Source organism: Populus nigra, chromosome 18 (genome assembly GCF_951802175.1).
Source record: "Populus nigra chromosome 18, ddPopNigr1.1, whole genome shotgun sequence".
Classification (NCBI taxonomy): domain Eukaryota; kingdom Viridiplantae; phylum Streptophyta; class Magnoliopsida; order Malpighiales; family Salicaceae; genus Populus; species Populus nigra.
Genome location: NC_084869.1, coordinates 5654539 through 5678439, shown reverse-complemented (window position 1 = coordinate 5678439; position 23901 = coordinate 5654539). Strand labels below are relative to the sequence as shown.

At 37.1% G+C, this 23901-nt stretch overlaps 2 protein-coding genes, 1 non-coding gene and 1 pseudogene across 3 annotated transcripts; all 4 read right to left on the bottom strand.

Annotated features, from left to right (window-relative positions):
• Positions 1–11165: 11165 nt before the first annotated feature.
• Positions 11166–13836, bottom strand: LOC133677898 (protein LONGIFOLIA 1-like; annotated as a pseudogene).
• LOC133678844 (uncharacterized) lies at positions 13722–19367 on the bottom strand. Its single transcript, XM_062101359.1, has 4 exons — positions 18692–19367; positions 17319–17407; positions 15450–15515; positions 13722–13910 (listed from the first exon to the last, which is right to left on the bottom strand). Exons 1-4 carry the CDS (start codon positions 19365–19367, stop codon positions 13722–13724), a joined length of 1020 nt encoding a protein of 339 aa, XP_061957343.1.
• Positions 13991–14062, bottom strand: TRNAT-CGU (transfer RNA threonine (anticodon CGU)). The gene has a single exon. It is a non-coding gene; the product is annotated as a tRNA-Thr (tRNA).
• Positions 19368–19961: 594 nt separating the features above from the next.
• On the bottom strand, positions 19962–23299 carry LOC133678843 (uncharacterized). Its single transcript, XM_062101358.1, has 5 exons — positions 22444–23299; positions 21896–22047; positions 21397–21796; positions 20808–21265; positions 19962–20717 (listed from the first exon to the last, which is right to left on the bottom strand). The coding sequence occupies exons 1-5, from the start codon at positions 23297–23299 to the stop codon at positions 19962–19964; spliced, it is 2622 nt and encodes an 873-aa protein (XP_061957342.1).
• Between the last annotated feature and the right edge of the window lie 602 nt (positions 23300–23901).

Sequence of the window (23901 nt, the reverse complement as noted above, 5' to 3'; positions counted from 1 at the left end):
AGAAATGTAAACCAGGTACAACTCAGGAGTTCCATAAAATTTCAAAAAGAAGTGTATAAGGAAATTAAGCAAATAAAATACAAAAAATGAGGATTTGATACTTGCAGTAAAGGAATGGATATAAACCTTTGAAATTCAAAAAAATAGATAGCGAACAAATTTTTAAATATAGAAGTGTAAAAATGCTTGAAAATAAAAAATGGTTCAAAATGTGAATTAAATTTTAATGGAAGTGATTTATGATGAAAGAAAGGCACTGAGGTATAAATTAATAAATTTCAATATCGCCTGTTGAAAATTGATATTAAAAATATACCGGGACGAGGGGAAATAATACCCGATAACTATTAAAGTTACTATTTGAAAAGATATAGTAGGGATCTGATAATTTTTGCCTTTTACCTATAATAGGCTTGGGGGTAGCTGGCCATGGGGAGGATTGAAAGAGGAGGAGAAAACTCCATTTTTGCTTGAAAACTCCTTAAAAAACCTAGAGAAAAACAAGGAAATGAAGAGAGTTTGTGATGCTAACGGATGTAGGCAATAAAATCACTTAGATTTAGAGTGTTTTTGAAAGAAACAATTGGGGATAGAGTGAGAGGGAAGCGGCGGTAATAGCAAACAAGGAAGAAGAGGTGGGAATCCTTGATTTGTTACCACTTGGAACCTAGATTACTCCTTAGTAAGGTGTCCCAACATCTATTTAACAAGTTCTTGCAATATCTGTTAAGTTTCCATTGATTTTTCATCGAATTGAGGTTAGGATCCATGATGAATTTTGAGGTAAATGATAAATTTAATTTAATTGATGTTTGTGACATGTAATAGGATTGAAATGAGTTGAAATAATAAATAAATTTGAAAGAAAATTAGTAGTTTGTTGCTAAGTGTGTGATCAACCATTGATGTAATAAGATGAAGGGTGTTTTATTTGAATCCTTAGCTTGATGATGTGTTTATATGAATTAAAATGATGAGAATTCATGAAGGTATAACAATGAGATGAAACACAAAACAGTGTTCGAATGAGGAATTATGTTGATTGTGATGTTGGTTTGCATTCTTAATTAAGAACCTAAGGAAAAAGGATTTAATGGGAACATGAGATGTAAATTTAAGAAAAAAAAGTAATAATGAATGAGATGATTAAAGAGAAATTTGTATAGATTTTGGATTTAGAAGAAACAAACGCTCATGAGTAATGACGTGGTATACTTGTTGATGCAGGGGGAGCCACAAGACCTAGACAATAGCCTGTGACTACTAGTCAAGCTTTTACAGTAGGTAAGTGCCCAATACCAATGCTTTCTATTTTCTGTTATTTTAAATTGTTTGGCATGTTAATGCTTTGAACTTGGTAGCATATGTATATGATGTTAATAAGAAAAATAAAACGGGATCAGTACGGATGATAGGTTGAGATGACATTGATTAACTATTCAGGTTTGGATAGCTAATGGTATCAATGGGGTTCTATTGGTACCAGCATTTCAAATGACATTGATTAACTATCTGGGTTTGGATAGATAATGGTATCAATATGGTTCCATTAGTACTGGCATTCCTTAAATTGATTAGTCAATCTCAGGTAATTGGATGACTAATAATGTTAGTAAAGATTACTAACATCGGCATGGTTACTCCCGATTAAGGAAAAAAATAAATTGATTAATTATTATAGGTTGGGAATAGTTAATGATATTAATGGATCGTATTGGTGTCGACAACCATTTCTGGTGTGATTAGCCACGTAAGAAGACTAATGATGTCAAGGATTCTTGACATCAGCAACTTTTATGGTAAACCAGATATGGATAAGAATTAATTAACTATTCTAGGGTAAGAATAGTTAATGCTATGTTGTATTGATATCGATACTTGAATGGAATTGATTAGTCTAACTCGGTATTGAGAGACTAATGATATTAATGAGATTTATTAGTATCGACAACTACCTTCCAGAGAATGGGAGAGAGTATTGATTAGTTATTTTAAAAGAATGGGATAAACTAAAGATACCAAGAGAGGAATATCTTGGTATCATGTAAGAAATGATTCATAAGGAGATGGTGTTCGAAACCATTGAGTTGAGTTGAGATTTTCAAGATGAAATTATTCTTGGCAAATGGGTTAGGATATTTGATGAAAAATGTATGTTATAAAAGAGGTCTATATTTAATTTTATATATGAAAGAAATGCCATGGAAATTATTATTTGTCGTTGTTATTGTTTGTTACTACTTTTTATTTATATGTACATGTTAATTTCTGTTTTCAGGTCCATTATGGTCACATCAAGAGGGATATTAGTTTAGTCACCTTTTACTTTTGGACATGTAATTATTTTGTAAATTAAGAGACTTATATCCTAGAACTTGAAATGTAATATTAATCCGTAAATTTAGATGTATGACTTTCATCTAATGTATGTAATTATAAGTACTTGTTTAATCATGCATGTTTATAGTTAAAATCGAATCCTTCACTTGAATTGCATTATATGATGTTATTATGCAAGATATAGTTTATGTGATGATATTATATAACAATTGAATAGTGCATTATTATTTTGTGAACTTGAATTGTATGATGTTATTGAATAAGGTGTGTTGTGTTGATGAAGATGAGTTGGGTTGGGTTAAGATCTACGATGATTGAATCGGAATGTGAAATGAAATTAGAAGTGTAATATGATTTTGTCGATAACTTGGGACCTCCTGGTATAGAGGGAACTCCGCTAAAATTTTGGTAGAAATTTCATTGGAACTTGTATAAAAAAAATTCTAAAATTTTTGTTTACCTGTTGTGTGTCTTCCTGGAAATTGGGACTGTTACAAGTCCTATTTTTCATAAAAGTGGTTTGGATATATGTTCCAAATAGTATGTAAATTATGAGATGTTACAGAACTTGTCAAGGGTCACAACCTTTCTTGTGAGCCTTTACATATCCTTTATTAACTATAAGGCATCATGTCTAAGATGGTATGTACTTTTTTAAGATTTGACTCTATCCCTTAGCTCTAACTAAGAAAACCAAAAACTTTCCTCCTCTAATAGGAAACATGCATTTGGTAGGGTTCAATTTCATCTGATATTTATAGAGAATCAAAAATAGTTCCTGGAGATCTTGAAGGTGTTGTTCAAACCTTATACTTTTCACAATCATATCATCTACAAAGGCTTTCATTTTTGTCCCAATTGATCTTTAAAGATATAGTAAACCATCCTTGGATACGTGGCTTATAAATGGTTCCAATATTTTTTTTAGCCTAGACAACATGACCTAATAGTAGCATGTATCCAAGTCACTCATAAAAAAAAATGCTTATTTCTTATTATTGGAGTGCATGAGTATATAATGATACCTTGAGTTTGCATATAAAGAACTAAAATAGTCAAAGCTCGTAGTGAAATCCACTAAGCTATTGATTTTATAGAGGGGAAAGTTTTCTTTACTATGATCATATTGAGTAACTATTCGAGGTATATCACTTTTTGAATGAAACTTGCATCTAATACTTAATTCACTTCTATTGATATTGTCTTTTTCCTCCTCTCTATCAAAGTTCCTTTTCTTTTAACATACAGGAGCAAAATATAGTTTATATTCAGCCTATGGGTGACCATTTAGGGTTGATCTAGGCATGTCTAAGGGTTTGAAGGAAAAATTACCACTTTAAATTTTGAACAACTCCATTAGGGCTTTTACTTGTTCAAGGTTTAGTGTGAATATTATAATGGTAATCATGGTCAATTCATTTTCTTAGAGGTTAGCCTTTTGTAACTCCTTAACATTTATGCATGTTTTTTTTTCTTTTAGATTCTCATGATCCCTTACAAGCATGACTCTTTTTTTTCCTTAAAATAAGTTGAGGAACTTCTTCTTAAGGCTAACTCATCCACTTTTATAATGGTCACCCCCATTTCTATAGAGATTTCATGACTAGATATCTAGTACTAGTTACAATACGTATCTCAAGCAATATGGGTCTTCTAATAATGACATTGTAGACTAAATTCATTTTATTGACTATGAATGTTTATTGGAAAGTTCTACAACTATGATAGATGTCCATGGTGACTAGTACCTCTAGCACATTGCCAACTGATATGTCTTTATCTTCTATCTCAATTTATGGAGTTTTGAGTGGGGACAATCTAAAGTTATCAATTGTTATCTATCAAATCATGTCTTTAGATATAATATTTATTATATGCCATTATATACTAGAACATTGTGCACCTAGTGGTTAAAATGGTGATTACCAACACATCTTGTGATATGATCAAGACTACACCAAAAGATCCATTACAAGTTTTAATTAGGTCAATTACAAGATCAAGAGCAAAAAATCTCAAATATACATTCAATGAGCTTATTCAGAATATTTGGGCCACTATGGATTTCAAGGAGAAAACATCAACAAATAAAGATTAGACCTTAATCAATTTAATTTATGCATAAGAGGGCGCCCTTATTCATCTATTTCATGGGCTAATTAATTTTGACAGTTAAAAGGCTTATTTTTTCTATTACATAGTTTTACTCTAACAGACATAATTTTTTATCTGACATTTTGATTAGGATGGGATTTTGCTAGATGATTTTAAAGGTTTATTTCTATAAAGGGCTAAAATTTCATAATGATCAAACATTGGAAAGGACTTGCGATAAGGTTCAAGAGCTAATATGCAAGAATTGTATTAGTTTCCTAGTTGATTTAAGATTTTTTTCTATTTTATTTAGAACTTTTTTATTATTGTTTAGGACTTTTTACCTTGTATAAATAAGGTTATTTTGCTTGTATTTAGGTTTTATAAAAAAAATTAATAAAATAGGGATTGATTATTTAGAAATAAAATTTATGTGTAAGAGTTTGCTTTTACTCTTGGTTCCTCTTGGAACTACTCTCACTGATCAAAGAATTAATCAAGTTTGGTGGCATCTTTTATACTTCTTGTTTGCATCTCGATTATAAGCGTTGGGTGGGGGTTGGTCACTTATAGTCTTGATGCCTTGATACATTTTATTGTTGTGTCAAGCTCAATTCCAAACCTGATCTTAGCTTTATTGGGAAGTGTCTTACTTGGTTGTGGATTTCTTGGTCTTTATATCCATGGGGTTCACATCAGTTGGTATTAGAGCAAGGCTTTAAACCAAGTTATATCCCTTTTATCTTCAAGTTTTTGCATACTCCATTGTTGTCGAGTTCTTTATCTTCTCTAAAAAATAGTTACGACATCGAGTAAAAAAAAGAAAATTATTTGTGATCTTGATTAAATAAAGTCTTATAAAAAACAAAAAAAAATCTCAAGAAGATAATTTTTTAGGGTTTGCCGCAAATCTTGATTAAAATAAACATAGAGTTTGGCCACTTGCTTTAAATCTGGAAAAACAAATCTTGAGTCTTGGGGTTTCTTTGAGATAAATCTTGATTTGGGTATTTTAGGTTCACATGGTTGGGTTTTCTTGAAAGTTACAAAAATAAAAGGGTAGTTTTTGCATCATTGTTTTTTTATTAGTTTTAGCCACCATATATATATAATTGAAAGTTATATCATTATTTTGAGTTTTTAAATCTTATTTCATTGGTTTTTTAGTCTTCATAGTCTTTTATTTTATGTCTTCATATCATTTATATTTCGCACGAATTCATATTGATATTCGTGTTTTTATATTCATAGTTTTGTATTGATAATTTTTAATCTTTATTGCTTCTTTGCATCTTTTTTATTATGCTATTAAGATATTAATCTTTGATTTGTTGTGAGTTATTTACTTAAAGAACCGAAATCATGATAATTGAGTGGTAAAAGACGAAGGTGAGTATATTAGAGTAAAAAGCCAAAACTTTGTTTGAAACACAAGAGGAATGACATCTATTGAGTATGTAAGTGTGTGTTTGTGTGAGTGAAAGAGAGAGGATTCGCTAGTAACTTAATTTTTAGCTCTTAACAATGTCAACTAAGAGTAGATCATCGCCACTAAAAGATTAGACCCGAATTGGGTTATTTGGTCATGTCATAACAAGTGGAGTTGATGAATACAAAGTTTGTCAAAGTAAAGTGGAAAGGCTGGTTTGAGAACTGAAGTGGCTAGTTTTTTAGATGGGTCAAACTATAAGGGTTTGAAAGGAAGAAGGTCTGCAAGATGAGTCAATTCACCTTCGAAAGAATCTATAGCTAAAAATACAAATGAGAAGGCTAAGTATTTATATGATAACCATGGTGGTAGGTTTTGGCAACATAGAAACCAAAGGCCTATGAGAGTTCGGCCACTTGAGCAATTTAGCCATATGAGAATAGACAAGTAGAATGGATTTCAGGATGGCTTGGATAGAGATTTGGGAAGCATTAAGATGAAGATTTTGAATTTTCAAGGAAAAAATGATCCGAAAGCTTTTTTGAAATGAGAAAAGAAAGTGAACTTGATTTTTTACAGTCACTATTGCTCCAATGTAAAGAAAGTAAATTTGTTATTAATGAGTTTAATGATTATGTTATTTTTTAATGGGATCAACTTATTGTATAGGGAATTATATCAAATATTGCAAACTTTATCTCAGAGTTCTAAAAGTGTGGAGGATTACCACACAAAAATAGAGATTGTTATAATTAGAGTTAATATTGTGAAGGATAGAAAAGCTATAATGGCAAGGTTCTTGAATGGATTGAGTAAAGAGATAACTAATGTGGTTGAGTTGCTGCACTATGTTGAGCTTGAAGATATGTTTCATATGGCTACCAAAATAAATAGACAGTTTAATAGAAAGGGTAGTACACTTCAATGAGATAACTTGGGCTCCTTTTCAACTTAGAGGTTGAGTTATAAGAGAGAAAAGGCTACAACATCAAAGCTGAATATTATGGGTAACAAAGTCGAATCATCTAAGGCTTGGAGGAAAGATTCGGCCATTGAAACAAAAGGTAAAACCAAGATCCCATCTAATCGTAATTGTGATATTAAGTGTTTCAGGTGTTTGGGGAGTGAACATATAGCTTCACAGTGTTCAAACAAAAAGATTATGTTTATGAGGGAGCATGGGGATATTAAATTCGAAAGTGACAAATTCAAGGAGGATGAGATGCCACCACTTGAGGATTATAGTAATATTGAGTATCTAGTTGATAGAGAGACTTTGATGATTTGGAGAACACTTAATGTTCAGATTAAAGGGTTTAAAGTAACAAATGAAGAATATATTATATACTAGATGTCAAATAAATAATGAGGTATGTAGTGTAATTATTGATAATGAGAGTTGTGCTAATATTGCTAGTATTACACTTGTTAGAAAATTAATTCTGAACATTATTAAACATAAAAAGCCTTATAGACTTTAATGGTGGAATGATTGTGGAGAAGTAAGAATTAATAAGCAGGTTTTGGTTTCTTTTTCAGTTGGAAAATATAAGAATGAGGTGTTTTGTAATCTTGTGCCTATACATACTACTCATTTATTTGTTGGGGAGGCCTTGGTGATTTAATAAAAAGGCTAAGAATGGTGGGTTTAAGAACATATATTTTCTTGCGAAAAATAAGAAGACATCCACACTTGTACCATTGTCCCATAGACAAGTGTATGAAGGCCAATTAAAATTGAAAAGAGAAAGAAAAGCTGAAGAAAAATATCAACCATATAAGGGTGTGAGAAAGAGTGAAGATAAAATGAGACAAGAGAGAAGCAGGTTAGATATGGCCAAAATAGAAATTAGTGGGGATTCAACCAAGAGAGGAAAAAAGAAAAGAGAAGAGAATAAAAGAAGGGTGAGGAAAGAAAAGAGTGGAAACAATTAAGAAACATAATAATTTTTATGCAAAGGGGTGTGAGATTAATAATATTTATTTTCCTGACATGCCTATAATTTTACTTATGTATAAGAAGACATATTTTAACACTAACGACCTTGATCATTGTATTCCTAGTGTTTATGTTTTTTTATTACAAGATTTTAAGATCTTTCATGATGAAATTCCTAGTGGGTTGCTACTTATTAGGGAAATTGAGCACCAAATTGATCTTGTATCTAAAGCATATATACCTAATCGGCCAACATATAGAAGTAATCCCGATTAGACAAAGAAAGTTCAAAGGCAAGTGGAAGAATTGATTACAAAAAGGTACATAAAAGAAAGCATGAGTCCATGTGCAGATTCAGTTTTGTTAGTACCGAAAAAGAATAGGACTTGGAGGATTTGTGTTGCTTGTTGTGCCATCAACAATATTATGGTAAAGTATAAACATCTAATACATAGACTTGATGATATGTCATATGAATTGCATGGATCCTATGTATTTTTTAAGATTGACTTGAAAAGTGAACATCATGAAATAAGAATGAAAGAGGGAAATGAATGGAAAACTGCCTTTAAAACTAAATATAATTTGTATGAGTGGTTAGTTATGTCTTTTGAACTTACTAATGCACCTAGTACTTTCATGAGATTAATGAATAATGTTTTGTGTTATTTTATAGGTAAGTTTGGTGTGTTTTATTTTGATGATGTTTTTATTTATAGCAAGAATTTAGAGGAGCATGTTGAACATTTAAGGAATATTACTGGTTGTTTTGTGAAAAAGAATATTTGTATGTTAATCTTAAAAAGTATAGCTTTTGCATGGAGAAAATTATCTTTCATGGATATGTTGTTAGTGAAAAGGGAATTAAAATGGATGAGAAAAATGTAAAGGCTATCCAAGAATGGCATATACCTAAGTTAATCACCAAAGTAAAAAGTTTAAAATTTTTTCATGATTTAACTAGTTCTGATAAAAGATTTGTTAAAGATTGCAGCACTCTAGTTGCACATTTTAATGAGATTGTTAAAAAAAATGAGTAGGATTTAAATGAGGTAAAAAAAACAAAGGCATGCATTTAATTTATTAATGAGAAAATTAATCTTGGCTCCATTGTTATCATTACCTGACTTTATAAAAACTTTTGAGATTGAATGTGATGTTTTCAGGATAGGTATTGGAGCTATTTTGATGTAGGAAAAGAATGAGCAATATGCATTCAAAAGCTAATAAGAGCAGAAAAAAAAAGTTATCTTTGAACCAGGTGGTTTGGGTGTATATGTGTAAGGAGAGGTTTCCTGAATGTAAAAAATCCAAGTTGATGCCAAGAGGAGATGGAAGATAGACCATTTCAAATCCTTGAAAAAATTAATGATAATGTCTATATAGTGAATCTACCAAGTAAGTATGGTGTTAAAGTTATTTTTAATGTTTCTGATCTACCAGGTGAATTAATCAAGTTTTATGGCATCTTCAATACTTCTTATTTGCATCTTAATTACAGGCGTTGGGTCAAGGTTGGTTACTTATTATCTTGGCATCTCAATACAAGTTGTTGTTTTGTCATGTTTAATTCTAAACTTGATCTTAACTTTTTTGAGAAATGTCTTACTTAGCTGTGAGTTTCTTAAACTTTATATTCGTGAGGTTTGCATCATCTTCATAAGGGAAAATTATCCAAGGTGAAGACAATCAATTTATTTATGTAAATGGTTCGAAAGACAAGATGTCACAAGAACTTATTCTTGATAACCTTTTTATTATTATTTTTACTAGACTCTCGCTCATGATCATATTTATTTCTGGTAATGCACCTTAGTGTGTACCTACCTATCTCCCTCTCTAGTTAGACCAAAAGTCCTTTGTTACAGCACTTGAGGGCCTAGCTGCTGTGGTCAATCGTGTGACTTGTTCCGCTCCCGTCCCGAGTTCGACCCTCTATGTGCACGCCTGTCACCCCCGCAGTGCCTAACCTGCCCTTGGGCTTGCAGGATGTCCAGTGGGCCGTGGGGAATAGTCGTGGTGCGCGCAAGCTGGCCCGGACACCCCACATGAATCAAAAAAAAAAAAAAGGTCCTTTGTTACAAAGATAACCCTTACTAATGAACCCTTTTATTTCATTCTTTTGTATCTTGTACTTTGTCCTTGTAGAACAAACATTATTATATTTTGATTCTTGTGTCGAGGGTTTCCTTTCCTGGGGAAGGACGGCACACGTAGCATTTTCCTTGGATAGCTATAGAAACCTCTATTCAAGTGGTATTAAAGGATGTGATTGGGAGCTCCTAGAAGATAAGGCAACCGTGCACCTCTTTTGGGTTCTTTTTATATGTATGGGGTTAATATGTGACCGACTCTCTTTAGATCATTGTTCCCGCTATTTATGAAAATATAGATGAGATTGTCTCACCACACTCATTTTTCTTACCCTGAATATAATTCTTCATCACTTGCTTGACTTTCAAAATATTGCTTTCATGGAGCCACAGAGCTCTCCATAGGACCGAGTCATCAACCCTGTTGATCAGGGCTTTAGTAGCAACAAACTCCAGAAAGCCATTTACCTTTAATATTTTTTTCATTGAACCTGATGTGGTAAGCCTCAGTGCTCTCATGCTCTCTTCGAGAGGCAGCAAATGGTTTGGCGGAGATCTTTTTTACTAAGATTCTTTTGGAGAACCGAGTTATAAGCTTCATGTAGAGGTCCTCATATTTGAGGATGGAGCCTACGCCAAAGTTATGATACCAAGTTCGAGCTAACCCCCTAAACATTGTGGGTAGAATTTTGTGCATGGTGTTGGTGTCCTACATGATTCGCTAAAGGCGGAGACTTGCATTTTGCTAACTGGTCAGTTAAACCATTGTAGCTATCTAAATTCATACTAGAAGAAGATAAAGTCTCAAGGAGATAAATATCCAAGACATGACTTGCTAGTGAAGAAGCCTCTACCCGGTAAGGGTTGTACACTCAGCTTCAAGAGTTCGACGATAATGGTCTTGACCTTTACTCGGCACCGGTTTCTGTCAGGGCTACCTGAGCAAGCACTCGAATAGTAGCAGTCCTATGCTTTTCCTTTGTTGCGCCTTCCGTGTTTGTGGAGGCCGCGACAACGCCCCCTTAGGCTCGCTACCGCGCCCTTTTGTCTTAACCTTGATTTAAGACCTGAAACATCGACCTTTTGATTTTTATTTCTTAACCTTCTACGATTCAGAAATTCGCCTCTAGCCTCACTGCAACTCAGAAATTTGCAGCTCTAAGAAGTTGAAAACACAATTCAAAAGTACAAACAAGTTGCATACCTTCTTATCAATACGTGATGTCATGATCTAAAAAGTCAATTTCTTTAGAATTGAAAACACAATTCAAAAGCACAAACAAAGAAGTTGCATGCATTCCTTCTTTATCAATATGTGGTGTCATGATCTAAAAGGTCAATTTCTATACAATCCAGCATATAATTCCAGTGCTTAGCCACAAATTATTTGCTTTAAACAACAGGAAACAAGATAAACTGGCAAAGGGAAAAGAGAAGACAAAAGAATAACGAACAAAAAGAAAAGCAAGAATAATAATTAGAAGATGCTATTTTGCAGATAGCAAGCTACTTCCCAAACAGCTGCCTCCGCCTACGTGGTTTGGTGCGTAAACCAGCTGCCTCACTAATCACAATCTTATTAACTAAGTCCTTGAAGACCAAACGCTCAACATCTAACACTATGCCAGAAATCTCACTGTGAAAATCTATCCAGCTCTCTGACCGATGCATCACATCATCCCACAAAAAGCTTTTCAAACCATCCTCCTCATCCTCTAAGCTGCATTCTGATTTCTTGATTTGAAGTTGTTCCATATCCGAACATAATTCTTTCAGAAGCTTTTGAGCACTGAGCGCCTTCTTTGCCAGCTTAGCAGACTTCAACGAAGGCTCAGGAGAGGGCCCCACTGAAGCCAACTTTTTGACAAGAATTTCATTAACAGCATCAAATATGAGCTTCCAATGAAACTTCTCCAGGTTTGGTTTTGAATGGAAAGACTTTCCAGGGCTACCTTCTTCTTTTGAAACTGAATTGCTGGCCTTGGTTTGCTCCAATACCATGAATAACTCTGGGTTAATGGGGTAACCTGATGGGTGGAGTTGAAATGTTGTCAGGCCAGAGCCAAGGTCTCTGAGTAGAAGACCAGAGGCTAACAAAATCTCTGAAATGTATCCTTGGTCTGGATTTGGGTTCTCACAAAGCGATGCTATGTAATCTGTGCTCGCTTCATTGTGAGTGGAGTTCAATCGTCTAAGCTTTTGTACCAAATTTTCAATGTTCTGTAATTTCCTGCGATTGATCTCTGTAGAGAGGACAGAGGTCATGCTGTTAGACAAGTTATCTGCAAGGTTCCACTGATCTTCACTCTGTTGATCATGGGAATCTTTAGTGCCTTCCCCTGCAATATGAAATAATGTCCCTCGAGATGAGGTAAGCTTTAAAAAATCAAAAAAATAAAGTGACAGCAAAATTGCTCATTGTTTATGCTCTATTCTATCCCTGTTGATACCACATACTCCATTTAATGAAACGGCAAAGTTGACCCTGGGCCAAGTAGTGAAACCCAGAATTCTAATAGAATAATGACTCATGGATCAAAAAAAGCTTGCAACTTGTCATAACACTCTCCAAAACCTTGATTGCTGACTGCATAATATGATGAACAGAAACTATCTCAATGCATGATAAATTTCCTGAAGTGTGTTGCAAAGAGCATACAGACACAGATGCTACATGGGATATTTAGAAGCTAATAGCAAAACCAGAAAATTCAGAGCCCAAAAAAAAAAAAATTGCATGTAGCAAGTGGAGAATGAATCCCCACAACAACATGGTTTCACCTAATTAGACAGATAAACAGGCAGACAAATTATTTTCATAATTCCTATGTAAAGGTTGTTATAGATGAACTTAATCTAATCCAAACAATATAAAATATCAGGTCATTGCACCTCCAATACCAATTATAGTTAGTTTCAATTGCAGCAACATCCAACTATAAGTTTTTTATCCAGAACAGAACTTTACCTTTGAGCATATTTGGTATCTGCTTTACAGGAGATAATGCATCATCTCTATATACCAATGCATCAAGTACAGAGACAGGAGTAGGATGCTCTGGTGCAACAAGAAGTTCCTGTGATGTCCTGTCTTCTTCAAACATCGATGTTGATTTCTGAGACGAAGAAAACAAAAGGCGTCAACAATATGATCAGAATAGTTGAGTGACTAGGGAATTTCAAAACCGCTTACTTTCTGTAGTGGGCCAGAAACTAAGCTTCTGGTAGCATTTAGGGTAGGACTCAGGTCACCATAGTTCACAGTAGATAGTTGGGTGCTGGTGACTTCAATACCCTTCTTTAAGTCAAAAACAGTACCATCAGATTGCAAAGATGTGTCATCTCCTTGGTGACTCGAGGTTCTTGATTCATCACTTATCTGACTAAAGTGGTCATCACTCTCTGCAAATTTGGGATATTTTACCCCGTGTTTTCCACCAGGGGAACCTATTTCTGTTGGCTGCCTGTTGGATTGTCTTCTTGGTTTGCCAGTATCAGATGGAGGGGTAGGTGGACGAGATAGCTTCTCTAGGTCAAGTTTCTTCTGTTGGAGTCTCAGGCTCACAGATCCTGAACTCTTTACTGAATGCGTGTAGCTTTCTTTTGGCCCTTGTTGAGGATTGAGTTGATTTTGTATTCTTGACAGCAGTTCTCTTCTCACTGGAGCTGGCAGAAGAATCTCTCTTGCTGTTTCTTGGAGATTGATCTTTAGCTGTCCGGCTATTAATGGATCCCTTCTTACTGTCTGCATATCCACTGGTTGGAATTTTATGAAGCCCAGCTGTTGTAATTACTGATTTCTCAACTAGTTTGGCAGGTTTCATGATCACAATTGGGGATTCATAAAAGACCTCAAAGTATCAGAACTTTTATCTGTGGGAACACCAACATGATTGTTCTGTTGGTTTAGCAACCTTGGCTTTTGACCAGGACTGCTACATTTTGGTTCCTGAACTCTCTGGGGTACAAAATTCGAAGCCTGCTCTTCTTTACTAGTCTCCAAGAGCCCCTTAGCCTGCATGCATGGCTTCCAGAATCTGTTTAAGAGCTCTGAGATCCTTTGCCCGAATTAAAACTTCTATCAACAAAACAATTAGCCCCCGGCGAGGATCGAACTCGCGACCTTTCGCTTACGAAGCGAACGCACTACCACTATGCTACGGAGGCAGTTGTTAAGTTGTTGACAAACATAATATATAGATTAATTATATGTACTTTCCTAAATATCAATTAATCAAGTCTATCATTTTTTAACCCAATTATCAATGTGCATATACATACCCCCACCCCAAAAGGAAATTATCGGTTTTATTTTATTAGAATAATTATATGCAATGAAAATTTTACTTTTATTACGATTTTTCTTCTTTTACATCTTTACATTTTTGTAGTTTTTATTTTTTTTTCGAAGAAAATTGGGCTACTTATGCAAGATAAATTCTCAAGTCTCGACTGTAGACATAATGAAGCAAAATAATCTCATCTTATTGTAAAAAGAAAGCATTCATTCAATTATCAAAAAACGCTAACCCAACTTTGTTTGGACCAAATTGTTTGAACATATTCTATTCTTGTTTTTTAATAATTATTTTTAATTAGTTGTTATTGTACTGGCTACTAATTAGAAAAAATAAAATAATTGATAAGTTAATTATTATATGATTAGTTGCAATTATGTTAACACCAAAATAAATATTCTAAAATGACTTTTTTGTCTGTAAGTAGAATATTTGTATAATTAAAATCTTTTTATTTATCTATGTGCTAAAACAAATTAAAATTTCTTTGATTTGTTCGCATGTAAGAAAAATATACCAAGTTATTAAATATTTTTTATTGGTTCAAATATAGAAAAAGAATCCTAAATTTATTTTTATCTTTACAAATTAGGTTCTTGAGTCATAAAAAACTATATATAAAATAAAAAAAGAAAATATGCTTAGTTAAAACAATACAACAATTCCAATAAAAAAAAATAACAATGGAGAGATAAAATTGAAAAAATAAAAAATAATAAGTGATTAACATCTTAAATCATTTTTATTGATCCAACTTAGGTTAAAAAAGAAAAACAATAACTATAGTGGTGCTTGATATTTATTTTGCTTAAATTAGAAAATAAAAAACAAGTGTATTTAGCTTAACTATTTTTTAAATTTAAATTCATCTATTGCTAGTTTCTTTTAGTTAAAAACAATACAACAATTTCTGTAACAACCCGGTTATATATATATATATATATATATATATATATATATATATATATATATATATATATATATATATATATATAATCAGCGAATTTGATCCCTCACATCATCAAAATACAATTCATACAATCAACATTTCATTTAAAAGTGAATCTTACATAAACACGTAATATTATGGCTGCATGATTAAAAGTTCATATTAAAAATATACACACATAGACATGAGTTTGCATTCCCATCCTACTAATAGCCATTACAAACTTAAACAAAAAGGATCTAATAAAAGTTATACATTCAGTACATTGATTCATATAAAATACAATTGTGATTTAGAATGCATCTACATGATCCATTGCAAAAGTAGGTCCCCGTGTATCGGGTTCCCTAGACATCTTGTGGGTGTGACGTCCCTGCAGCAGTATAAAACATTTAAGAGAATGTAATTACTAAATAATAATAATGGTAACTAAACAGTCTGGCAGTTAAGTGAAGCATTGTCATTTATAATTTCTTCATGTACTTGATATAAACAGCTTGTAGTGTATATAAATGCACCAATTTTTGCAATCAATCATAATCTTAAACCCGGCTATCCTCTTAAGGCGTCATTTGCTGAGGTTAACCATTCACTCACCCGGTCATCCTCTTCGGATGCCATTAGCCGAAGCTAAGCATTCATTTGTCCCAGCCATCCATTTGGATGCCATTAGCCGAAGCTAATCATTGATTTGTCCCGGCCATCCCATCGGATGCCATTAGCCGAAGCTAATCATTCTTTGTCCCGGCCATCCATTTGGATGCCATTAGCCGAAGCTAATCATTCATTTGTCCTGGTCATCCATTCGGATGCCATTAGCCGAAGCTAATCATTCATTTATCCCGGCCATCCCTTCGGATGCCATTAGCTGAAGCTAATCATTCTTTGTCCCGTCCATCCATTCGGATGCCATTAGCCGAAGCTAATCATTCTTTGTCCCGTCCATCCATTCGGATGCCATTAGCCGAAGCTAATCAACCATTTGTCAACATTTAAGCGTTCGACGATCTAATATTAGTTCTAACACAATATGGTAATAATCATGTTAAAGTATTTTATTAATCAGCGTATGAAAAAAAAAGAAGGTGCAAGTCACCTACTTGCTCCACCTGTGGGTTGTTCTTGTCTTGACGATGGTCCAATCCCGACCGCACCACCTAAGACATCAACGGTCATAAATAAACACATTTATATTTTTTGAATCACATTCGTCACCACACTTATTTCAAGAGTTCATATGTTCACATTCAAGTGTTCCACATTTTACACCATCATACTATGAAATTGTTACTAGCACTTAAGTCATTTTTTTTTGCCTAAGAGGCTTATTTTAGAAATCAGCAGCGAAAACTTGTTCGCTGCAGGCTGCCCAATTCGGTAGTGAAAACTGTTTCGGTGCAGGCAGCCAGTTCGGCAGCGAAAACTGTTTCGCTGCCGCTAGCCAGTTCGGCAGCGAAAACTGTTTCGCTGCCGGTAGCCAGCAGCGAAAACTGTTTCGCTGCCGGTAGCCAGCAGCGAAAACTGTTTCGCTGCTGGCGCCACAGTTTCGGCAACGAATCACAATTTCGCTACAGCCCACACGGTTTCGGCAGCGAATCAGAGTTTCGCTGCACAATACACAATTCGGTAGCGAATGCTAGTTCGCTGCAGAAGACTCAGTTTCGGCAGCGAATGCTAATTCGCTGCAACTGACACAGTTTCGGCAGTGGATCAGAGTTTCGCTGCACAACACACAATTCGACAGCGAATCACAATTTCACTGCAGCCATCATAGTTTCGGCAGCGAATCAGAGTTTCGCTGCACAACACACAATTCGACAGAGAATGCTAGTTCGCTGCAGAAGACTCAGTTTCGACAACGAATGCTAACTCGCTGCAGCTGACACAGTTTCGGCAGCGAATCAGAGTTTCGCTGAACAACACACAATTCGACAGCGTATGCTAGTTCGCTGCAGAAGACTCAGTTTCGGCAGCGACTGCTAACTCGCTGCAGCTGACACAGTTTCGGCAGCGAATCAGAGTTTCGCTGCACAACACACAATTCGGCAGCGAATGCTAGTTCGCTGCAGAAGACTCAGTTTCGGCAGCGAATCACAAATTCGCTACAGCTGACACAGTTTCAACAGCGAATCAGAGTTTCGCTGCACAACACACAATTCGGCATGAACACACACACCACACATGCTTTAACAACCCTAGCATATACACTGTCACTAAGTTCCAGCAGAATACACACATTGAAACCATCCATTTCTGCACCTAATCCTTCAACAAAATCCCAGCAAAACACACACACTGAAAACCATCAATTTAAGCATATAATATTTCAATAAATTCCAGCAGAACACACACATTAAAACCATCAATTACAGCATATAATCTTTCAATAAATTCCAGCAGAACACACACATTAAAACCATCAATTACAGCATATAATCTTTCAATAAATTCCAGCAGAACACACACACACCAAAACCATCAATTTCAGCACATAATCCTTCAACAAATCCCAACAGAACACACACATATATGCTGGCCAACCCCCTAGTTAAAGTCAGCCCTCTACCATGATTTGTTATTTCCATTTTATTCATATTTCTTTGTTAGATGTTTTGAAATTGACTTCATTTCATTTCAGTTTCCTTGTTCTCCTAGTTAATTTCAGTTTCCTTCACAGCTAGCTTAAGTCTTAGGTCAATTTCCTTAGGGTTTTTCTTCTTCATTTCCGTTTTTTGGTCTTAAGGGGAAGAGGAAGGGAGTTTCATGACCCATACCTTTCGAAACTAACTAAGTTTGAGGAAGGTTTGACACTATTATTTCTCTTCTCCTGCTGGTTCTCCTCCTTCTTCTTCCTCTCACATTTTCCAGCCCTCTTCTTCCTTTCCTCTAGGCAGCTGTCCAGTCTTCTCTCAAGGTCTCATCTTACCCTCACACGTTCACAAAGCACTCTATACTGGTTTGGTTTAGATTTCTGTTGTGAAAGAGGAAGGGAAGAACGACATGCAGCTGCTGTTCTAGGAAGAGGATGGATCATCCTCTCTCTCTCCTCCTTGTATTTATACTCCCCATGAAATGAGGTGGGTTGTTTGGGGGTTGGTTTAGATGTGTTCTTATCCTTGTTTTGGTTTATCTAAAACCGGTTTTACCCCTCCCTCCCAGCTCTTTAAGTTAATTATTTTATTTAATTTTTTTTAAACAGTAACTGCGTCACTGCCGATGCAGAAATCGGCAGCGAAAACTGCGTCGCTGCCGATGCAAGAATCGGCAGCGAAAACTGCGTCGCTGCCGATCCAAGAATTGGCAGCGAAAACTGAGATCGGCATCGAAAACTGCGTCGCTGCTGATCCTGAAATCGGCAGCGAAAACTAAGATCGGCAGCGAAAACTACGTCGCTGCCGATCCTGAAATCGGCAGCGAAAACTGAGATCGGCAGCGAAAACTGCGTCATCAATTTATATATATACCTATATTTTCTCTTGGGTGTTTACATTCTCCCCCCCTTTAATATGAATTTGATCCTCGAAATTTAAGGGGTTTCACACTTCATACCTGGTAGTTCAAATAAATCGGGGTACTTTTTCCTCATCTCAGCCTCCCTCTCCCAAGTTTCCTCTTCTATTTGAGCATTTCGCCATAAGATTATGACGATGGGGATCTTTTTGTTCCGTAGCTCCTTCACTTCCTGATCTAGTATCCTTATGGGCCTTATTTCCAGTGTTAAGTCTTCCTTGACCTCTACTGGGACTTGGGGTATAACTCGGGCGGGATCCACGTCAGCTTTCCTTAACAGGGAGACATGGAACACATCATGGACCTTGGCTAACTGTGGGGGCAAGTCCACTTTGTAGGCTACTGGTCCTACTCGCTGTAAGATTTTGAAGGGTCCGATGAAGCGGGGAGCCAACTTCCCTTTCAATCCAAACCGTAACATGTTCTTCCATGGGGCTACCTTCAGGAACACCTGGTCCCCCGTACTAAACTCAAGAGGTCTTCTCCTCACATCAGCATACTTCTTCTGTCTATCCTGTGCGGCTTTGATGCGATCCCTGATAGTTCTCACTTTCTCCGTGGTGACTTGGACCAACTCCGCGCCATATAACTTCCGATCCCCAATTTCCTCCCAACACAAAGGAGTTCTGCACCTCCTACCATACAAGGCTTCATATGGGGCCATCCCTATTGTGGCTTGGTGACTATTGTTATACGTGAACTCCACCAATGCCATGTGTTCCTCCCAGTTTCCTTCAAATTCTAGCACACAGGCCCGTAATAGGTCTTCCAAGACTTGGATGACTCTTTCTGATTAGCCATCCGTTTGAGGGTGAAACGCAGTGCTCATATCCAATCTTGTCCCCAAGGCCTGTTGTATGCTTGACCAAAGTCGAGAGGTGAACCTGGGATCTCAATCCGATACAATGGACACCGGAATCCCATGAAGCCGTACCACCTCATTTATGTAGATCTTGGCAAGCTTGTCCAACGAGTCGGTCATCTTTATAGGTAAGAATAGTGCGGATTTCGTCAACCGATCTACGATGACCTATATCGCGTCATTTCCTTTCCTCCCTTTGGGAAATCCTGACACGAAATCCATGGTGATCATCTCCCACTTCCACTCTGGAATTTGTAATGGTTGTAATGGTCCCGCAGGCCTTTGGTGTTCAACCTTGACTTGTTGACATATCCCACACTTTGACACATACTCAGCTATTTCCCTTTTCATATTAGGCCACCAATAGAGGTGTTTCAAGTCTCGATACATCTTAGTGCTGCCAGGATGTATGGAGAACTTGGACTCATGTGCTTCTTGTAGAACCATTCATTTGACTGTTTTGTCATTAGGCACGTACAACCGTTGTCCCATCATCAAGGATCCATCATCCGCCATTCGGAATTTCATTTCTACCCCGGCCTCCACATTCTTCCTCATCTTGGACCCAACCTTGTCATGGAATTGGGCTTGTAGTATCTGTTCCCGATACGTTGGTCGCATCAATAGTTGGGCTACCAACCCACCTCCGGCATTAATGTCCAAATCTACACCCATTTCTTTCAATTCCACCAATTGCCGCTCCTTTCCCACTGTTAACCTTCCCAGGGTGGCTCTATTTTTACGACTGAGGGCATCTGCCACCACGTTTGCTTTTCTCGGGTGGTATTTTATGATGCAATCATAATCCTTAATGAGCTCTATCCACCTTCTTTGTCGTATGTTCAACTCCTTTTGCGACATCAGATACTTCAGGCTTTTATGATCAGTGAAAATTTGGGTTCGAGACCCATACAAATAGTGTCTCCATATCCTCAAGGCAAATACTACAGCAGCCAACTCCAGGTCGTGCACCGGGTAGTTCTCCTCATGAGTCTTTAACTGTCTTGATGCATAGGCGATCACCTTCCCATGTTGCATCAGAACACACCCCAATCCCTTCCCCGAAGCATCACTATATACCACAAAACCTTCGGTCCCTAAGGGAAGGGTCAACACTGGAGCAGTGGTGAGCCTCCTCTTCAATTCTTGGAAGCTTTTCTCACATTCTTCCGACCACACCCATTTATTATTCTTCCTAGTTAGCTAGGTCAAAGGGGTAGCAATCAGGGAAAAACCTTCAATAAACCTCCGATAGTATCCTGCAAGTCCCAGGAAGCTACATATTTCAGTGACCGAAGTCGGTCTTTCCCATTTCAAGACTGCTTCGACTTTTTGGGGGTCTACGAAAACACCTTCAGCTGAAATGACGTGTCCTAGAAACATCACTCTCTTTAGCCAAAATTCACATTCACTCAGTTTTGCATATAATTGGTGATCTCTTAAGGTTTGTAAGGTTTGCCTCAAGTGCTCTTCGTGCTCCTCGAAAGAATTCGAGTACACCAGTATATCATCAATGAATACCACCACAAACTTATCAAGGTACGGTTGGAAAACCCGATTCATCAAGTCCATGAAGAGGGCTGGGGGGTTTGTCAACCCGAACGGTAGCACCAAAAATTCATAGTGTCCGTAACGAGTTCTAAATGCGATCTTTGCTACATCCGCTTCTTTAATCTTCATTTGATAGTACCCTGATCTCAGATCTATCTTCGAAAATGCCCTCACCCCCTTTAATTGATCGAACAAATCATCTATCCGAGGTAACGGATACTTGTTTTTCATTGTTATTTTGTTCAACTGCCGATAGTCAATACAAAGTTTATGGGTTCCATCTTTCTTTCTTACAAATAGGACCGGTGCGGTGCTCCCCAAGGGGAATTACTGGGCCGTATAAACCCCTTGTCTAACAATTCTTGTAGTTGAATCTTTAACTCGTTCAGTTCTGCTGGAGCCATCCGGTAAGGTTGTTGGGCTATGGGTGGGACTCCAGGAAAAGTGTCTATGGACACCTCCACCTCTCGCTCTGGGGGTAGTCCCGGTAGTTCTTCGGGAAACACATCTGGGAATTCCTCCACCACAGGAATATCCTTCAGTCGTGGACCTTCATCATCAGAGTTTAAGATGTATGCGAGGTATCCCATACATCCCTTTCTTAAAAGTTTTTGGGTTGTTACCACCGATATTAAGGCAATCGGTTTGAGAATTCTCTCTCCTTCAAAAATCATCCTCTCACCCTTAGGGGTTTGGAAAGTAACAGTTTTAGCATAACAATCTATGAGAGCCTTGTATTTACTCAACCAATTCATGCCTAGGATTATGTCAAAATCATGCAGCTCTAAGGGAATCAAGTCTACTTATGTTTCATACCCAGATAGACTAACCCCCACATCTACATACACAATATTTGTTTCCACCATGTTTCCCATTGGAGTTCCAATTAAGAATCCCTTCTCTACTATTTCTACTCCCTTTCCCAGTTTAGTGACAATTCTCTTAGCAATAAATGAGTGGGTGACACCCGGATCAAACAACACTTGCACATAAAAATCATTTAATAGTAGTGTACCTGCCACCACATCCGATGCAGCCCTGACCTCCTCCTGTGTCAGGTGGAAGACCCTCCCCGGGGTCCGATCATTTTGTGCTCTCGGTCTCCCTCAACTGGAGTTTGCTCCTGATTGAGAAGATCTCACTGGCCTATTCACGGTGACTGACTGTTGGTGGCTCTGACTGGGCTGCCTATAGCTTTGTACCTGTCTAGTGTTCCTTTTAGGGCAGTCCCTCTTGAAATGACCTCTTCCACCACAGTAATGACACCCTTGACTCAAATACTAGCAATTCCTCCACCTATGACCTTCTCCTCTGCACACAAAGCATCGCCCGGGGGAAACTAAGCAGCCCCTAGGGTGTTTTTGTCCACATTTCCTACAAAAAGGGTAGTCAACACTCTTGTTGTCCCCGGTCCCAGTTGAAGAGTTTTCCCTCGAGTGCGACTGTCCAACCATCACTCTCCCACTTGACTGTTGGTGAGGTGGAAACATCAAACTCTCCTTTTTCCTGTACTGCTTAAACACTCCACATTTTCCTTTCTTCGGGAGTGGTGGTCTGCCACTGAAATAGTTCCCCTCTCTCTTTTTGCCTATACCCTGATGTCCCCCTTGGCTTTCTCCAATGCAAGCCTCCAGAGCTTGGGCAGCCTCAATCAACTCTCTCACAGATTTAAACCGTAAGGCGATCAATCCTTGTCTCAAATCCTGTCGCAAACCATCTCTCAACTTCTCAATCATGTGTTCCTCTGTCGGCACATAGTGTGAGGCGAACAATGAGAGATCATGGAACCTCCTTTCATACTCCAATACCGACATATCCCCCTGCTTTAATGCCAAGAACTCTTGTTCTTTCACCTTGCGATGGTACCTGGAATAAAACTGATTCTCAAACTCTGTCTTGAAATCACTCCAGGTTAGTGTCTCGGTTGCACGCCTCAACTGAACTGTTTCCCACCATGTCATGGCCCTTTTAGACAGTAACTGGGTTGCACAATTTACCCTCAAACCCTCGGGTATGCTTATTTGAATCATGGTCTTTTCTACCTTCCGAATCCATCGTCCAGCTATCTCTGCATCTTGTTCCCCCATATACGGTTCACAACCCATTTCCCTCATACTCTTGACTAGTCGTACCAGTGGCACCACGTTATCTGTGGTCATGCTAGTCATAGGGGCTGCCTGTGGAATTTGTGTGGTGGGAGTTGTTTGTGTTGCCGAACCAGCCATGCCCTCCATCACTGCTTTAACTATTTGTACAAGGAGTCCCGCATCTACATATTGTGGGGGCACACTAGTTGGAATAGTCGATGGTGGTGCTTCTAATCTTTCCGGCTACTCTGCTGCAACTGGGGGTACTCCCTCTGTCTAGTTAGGCCTCCCGCCTTCCGCTGCTCCTGCAGTTTCCCCCTGCAAGGTTTCTGGTGGTATTATCGGAGCATGAGATGTCGTATCAACCAAGAGATCTTCGTCTTGCCAACCTTGGGCACCTTGGTTCCCGCTCCTCCTTTCTAAGGAGGGCGACTCAGTTCGTGTTCCTCACCGGGTGCGTACCATCCTGAAATTTCACCATAGCAATGCAATTATCAGTGATCCTCAGGATCCAGACCAGGGGCTCTGATACCAACTGTAACAACCCAGTTTATATATATATATATAATCAGCGAACTTGATCCCTCACATCATCAAAATACAATCCATACAATCAACATTTCATTTAAAAGTGAATCTTACATAAACACGTAATATTATGGTTGTATGATTAAAAGTTCATATTAAAAAATATACACACATAGACATGAGTTTGCATTCCTATCCTACTAATAGCCATTACAAACTTA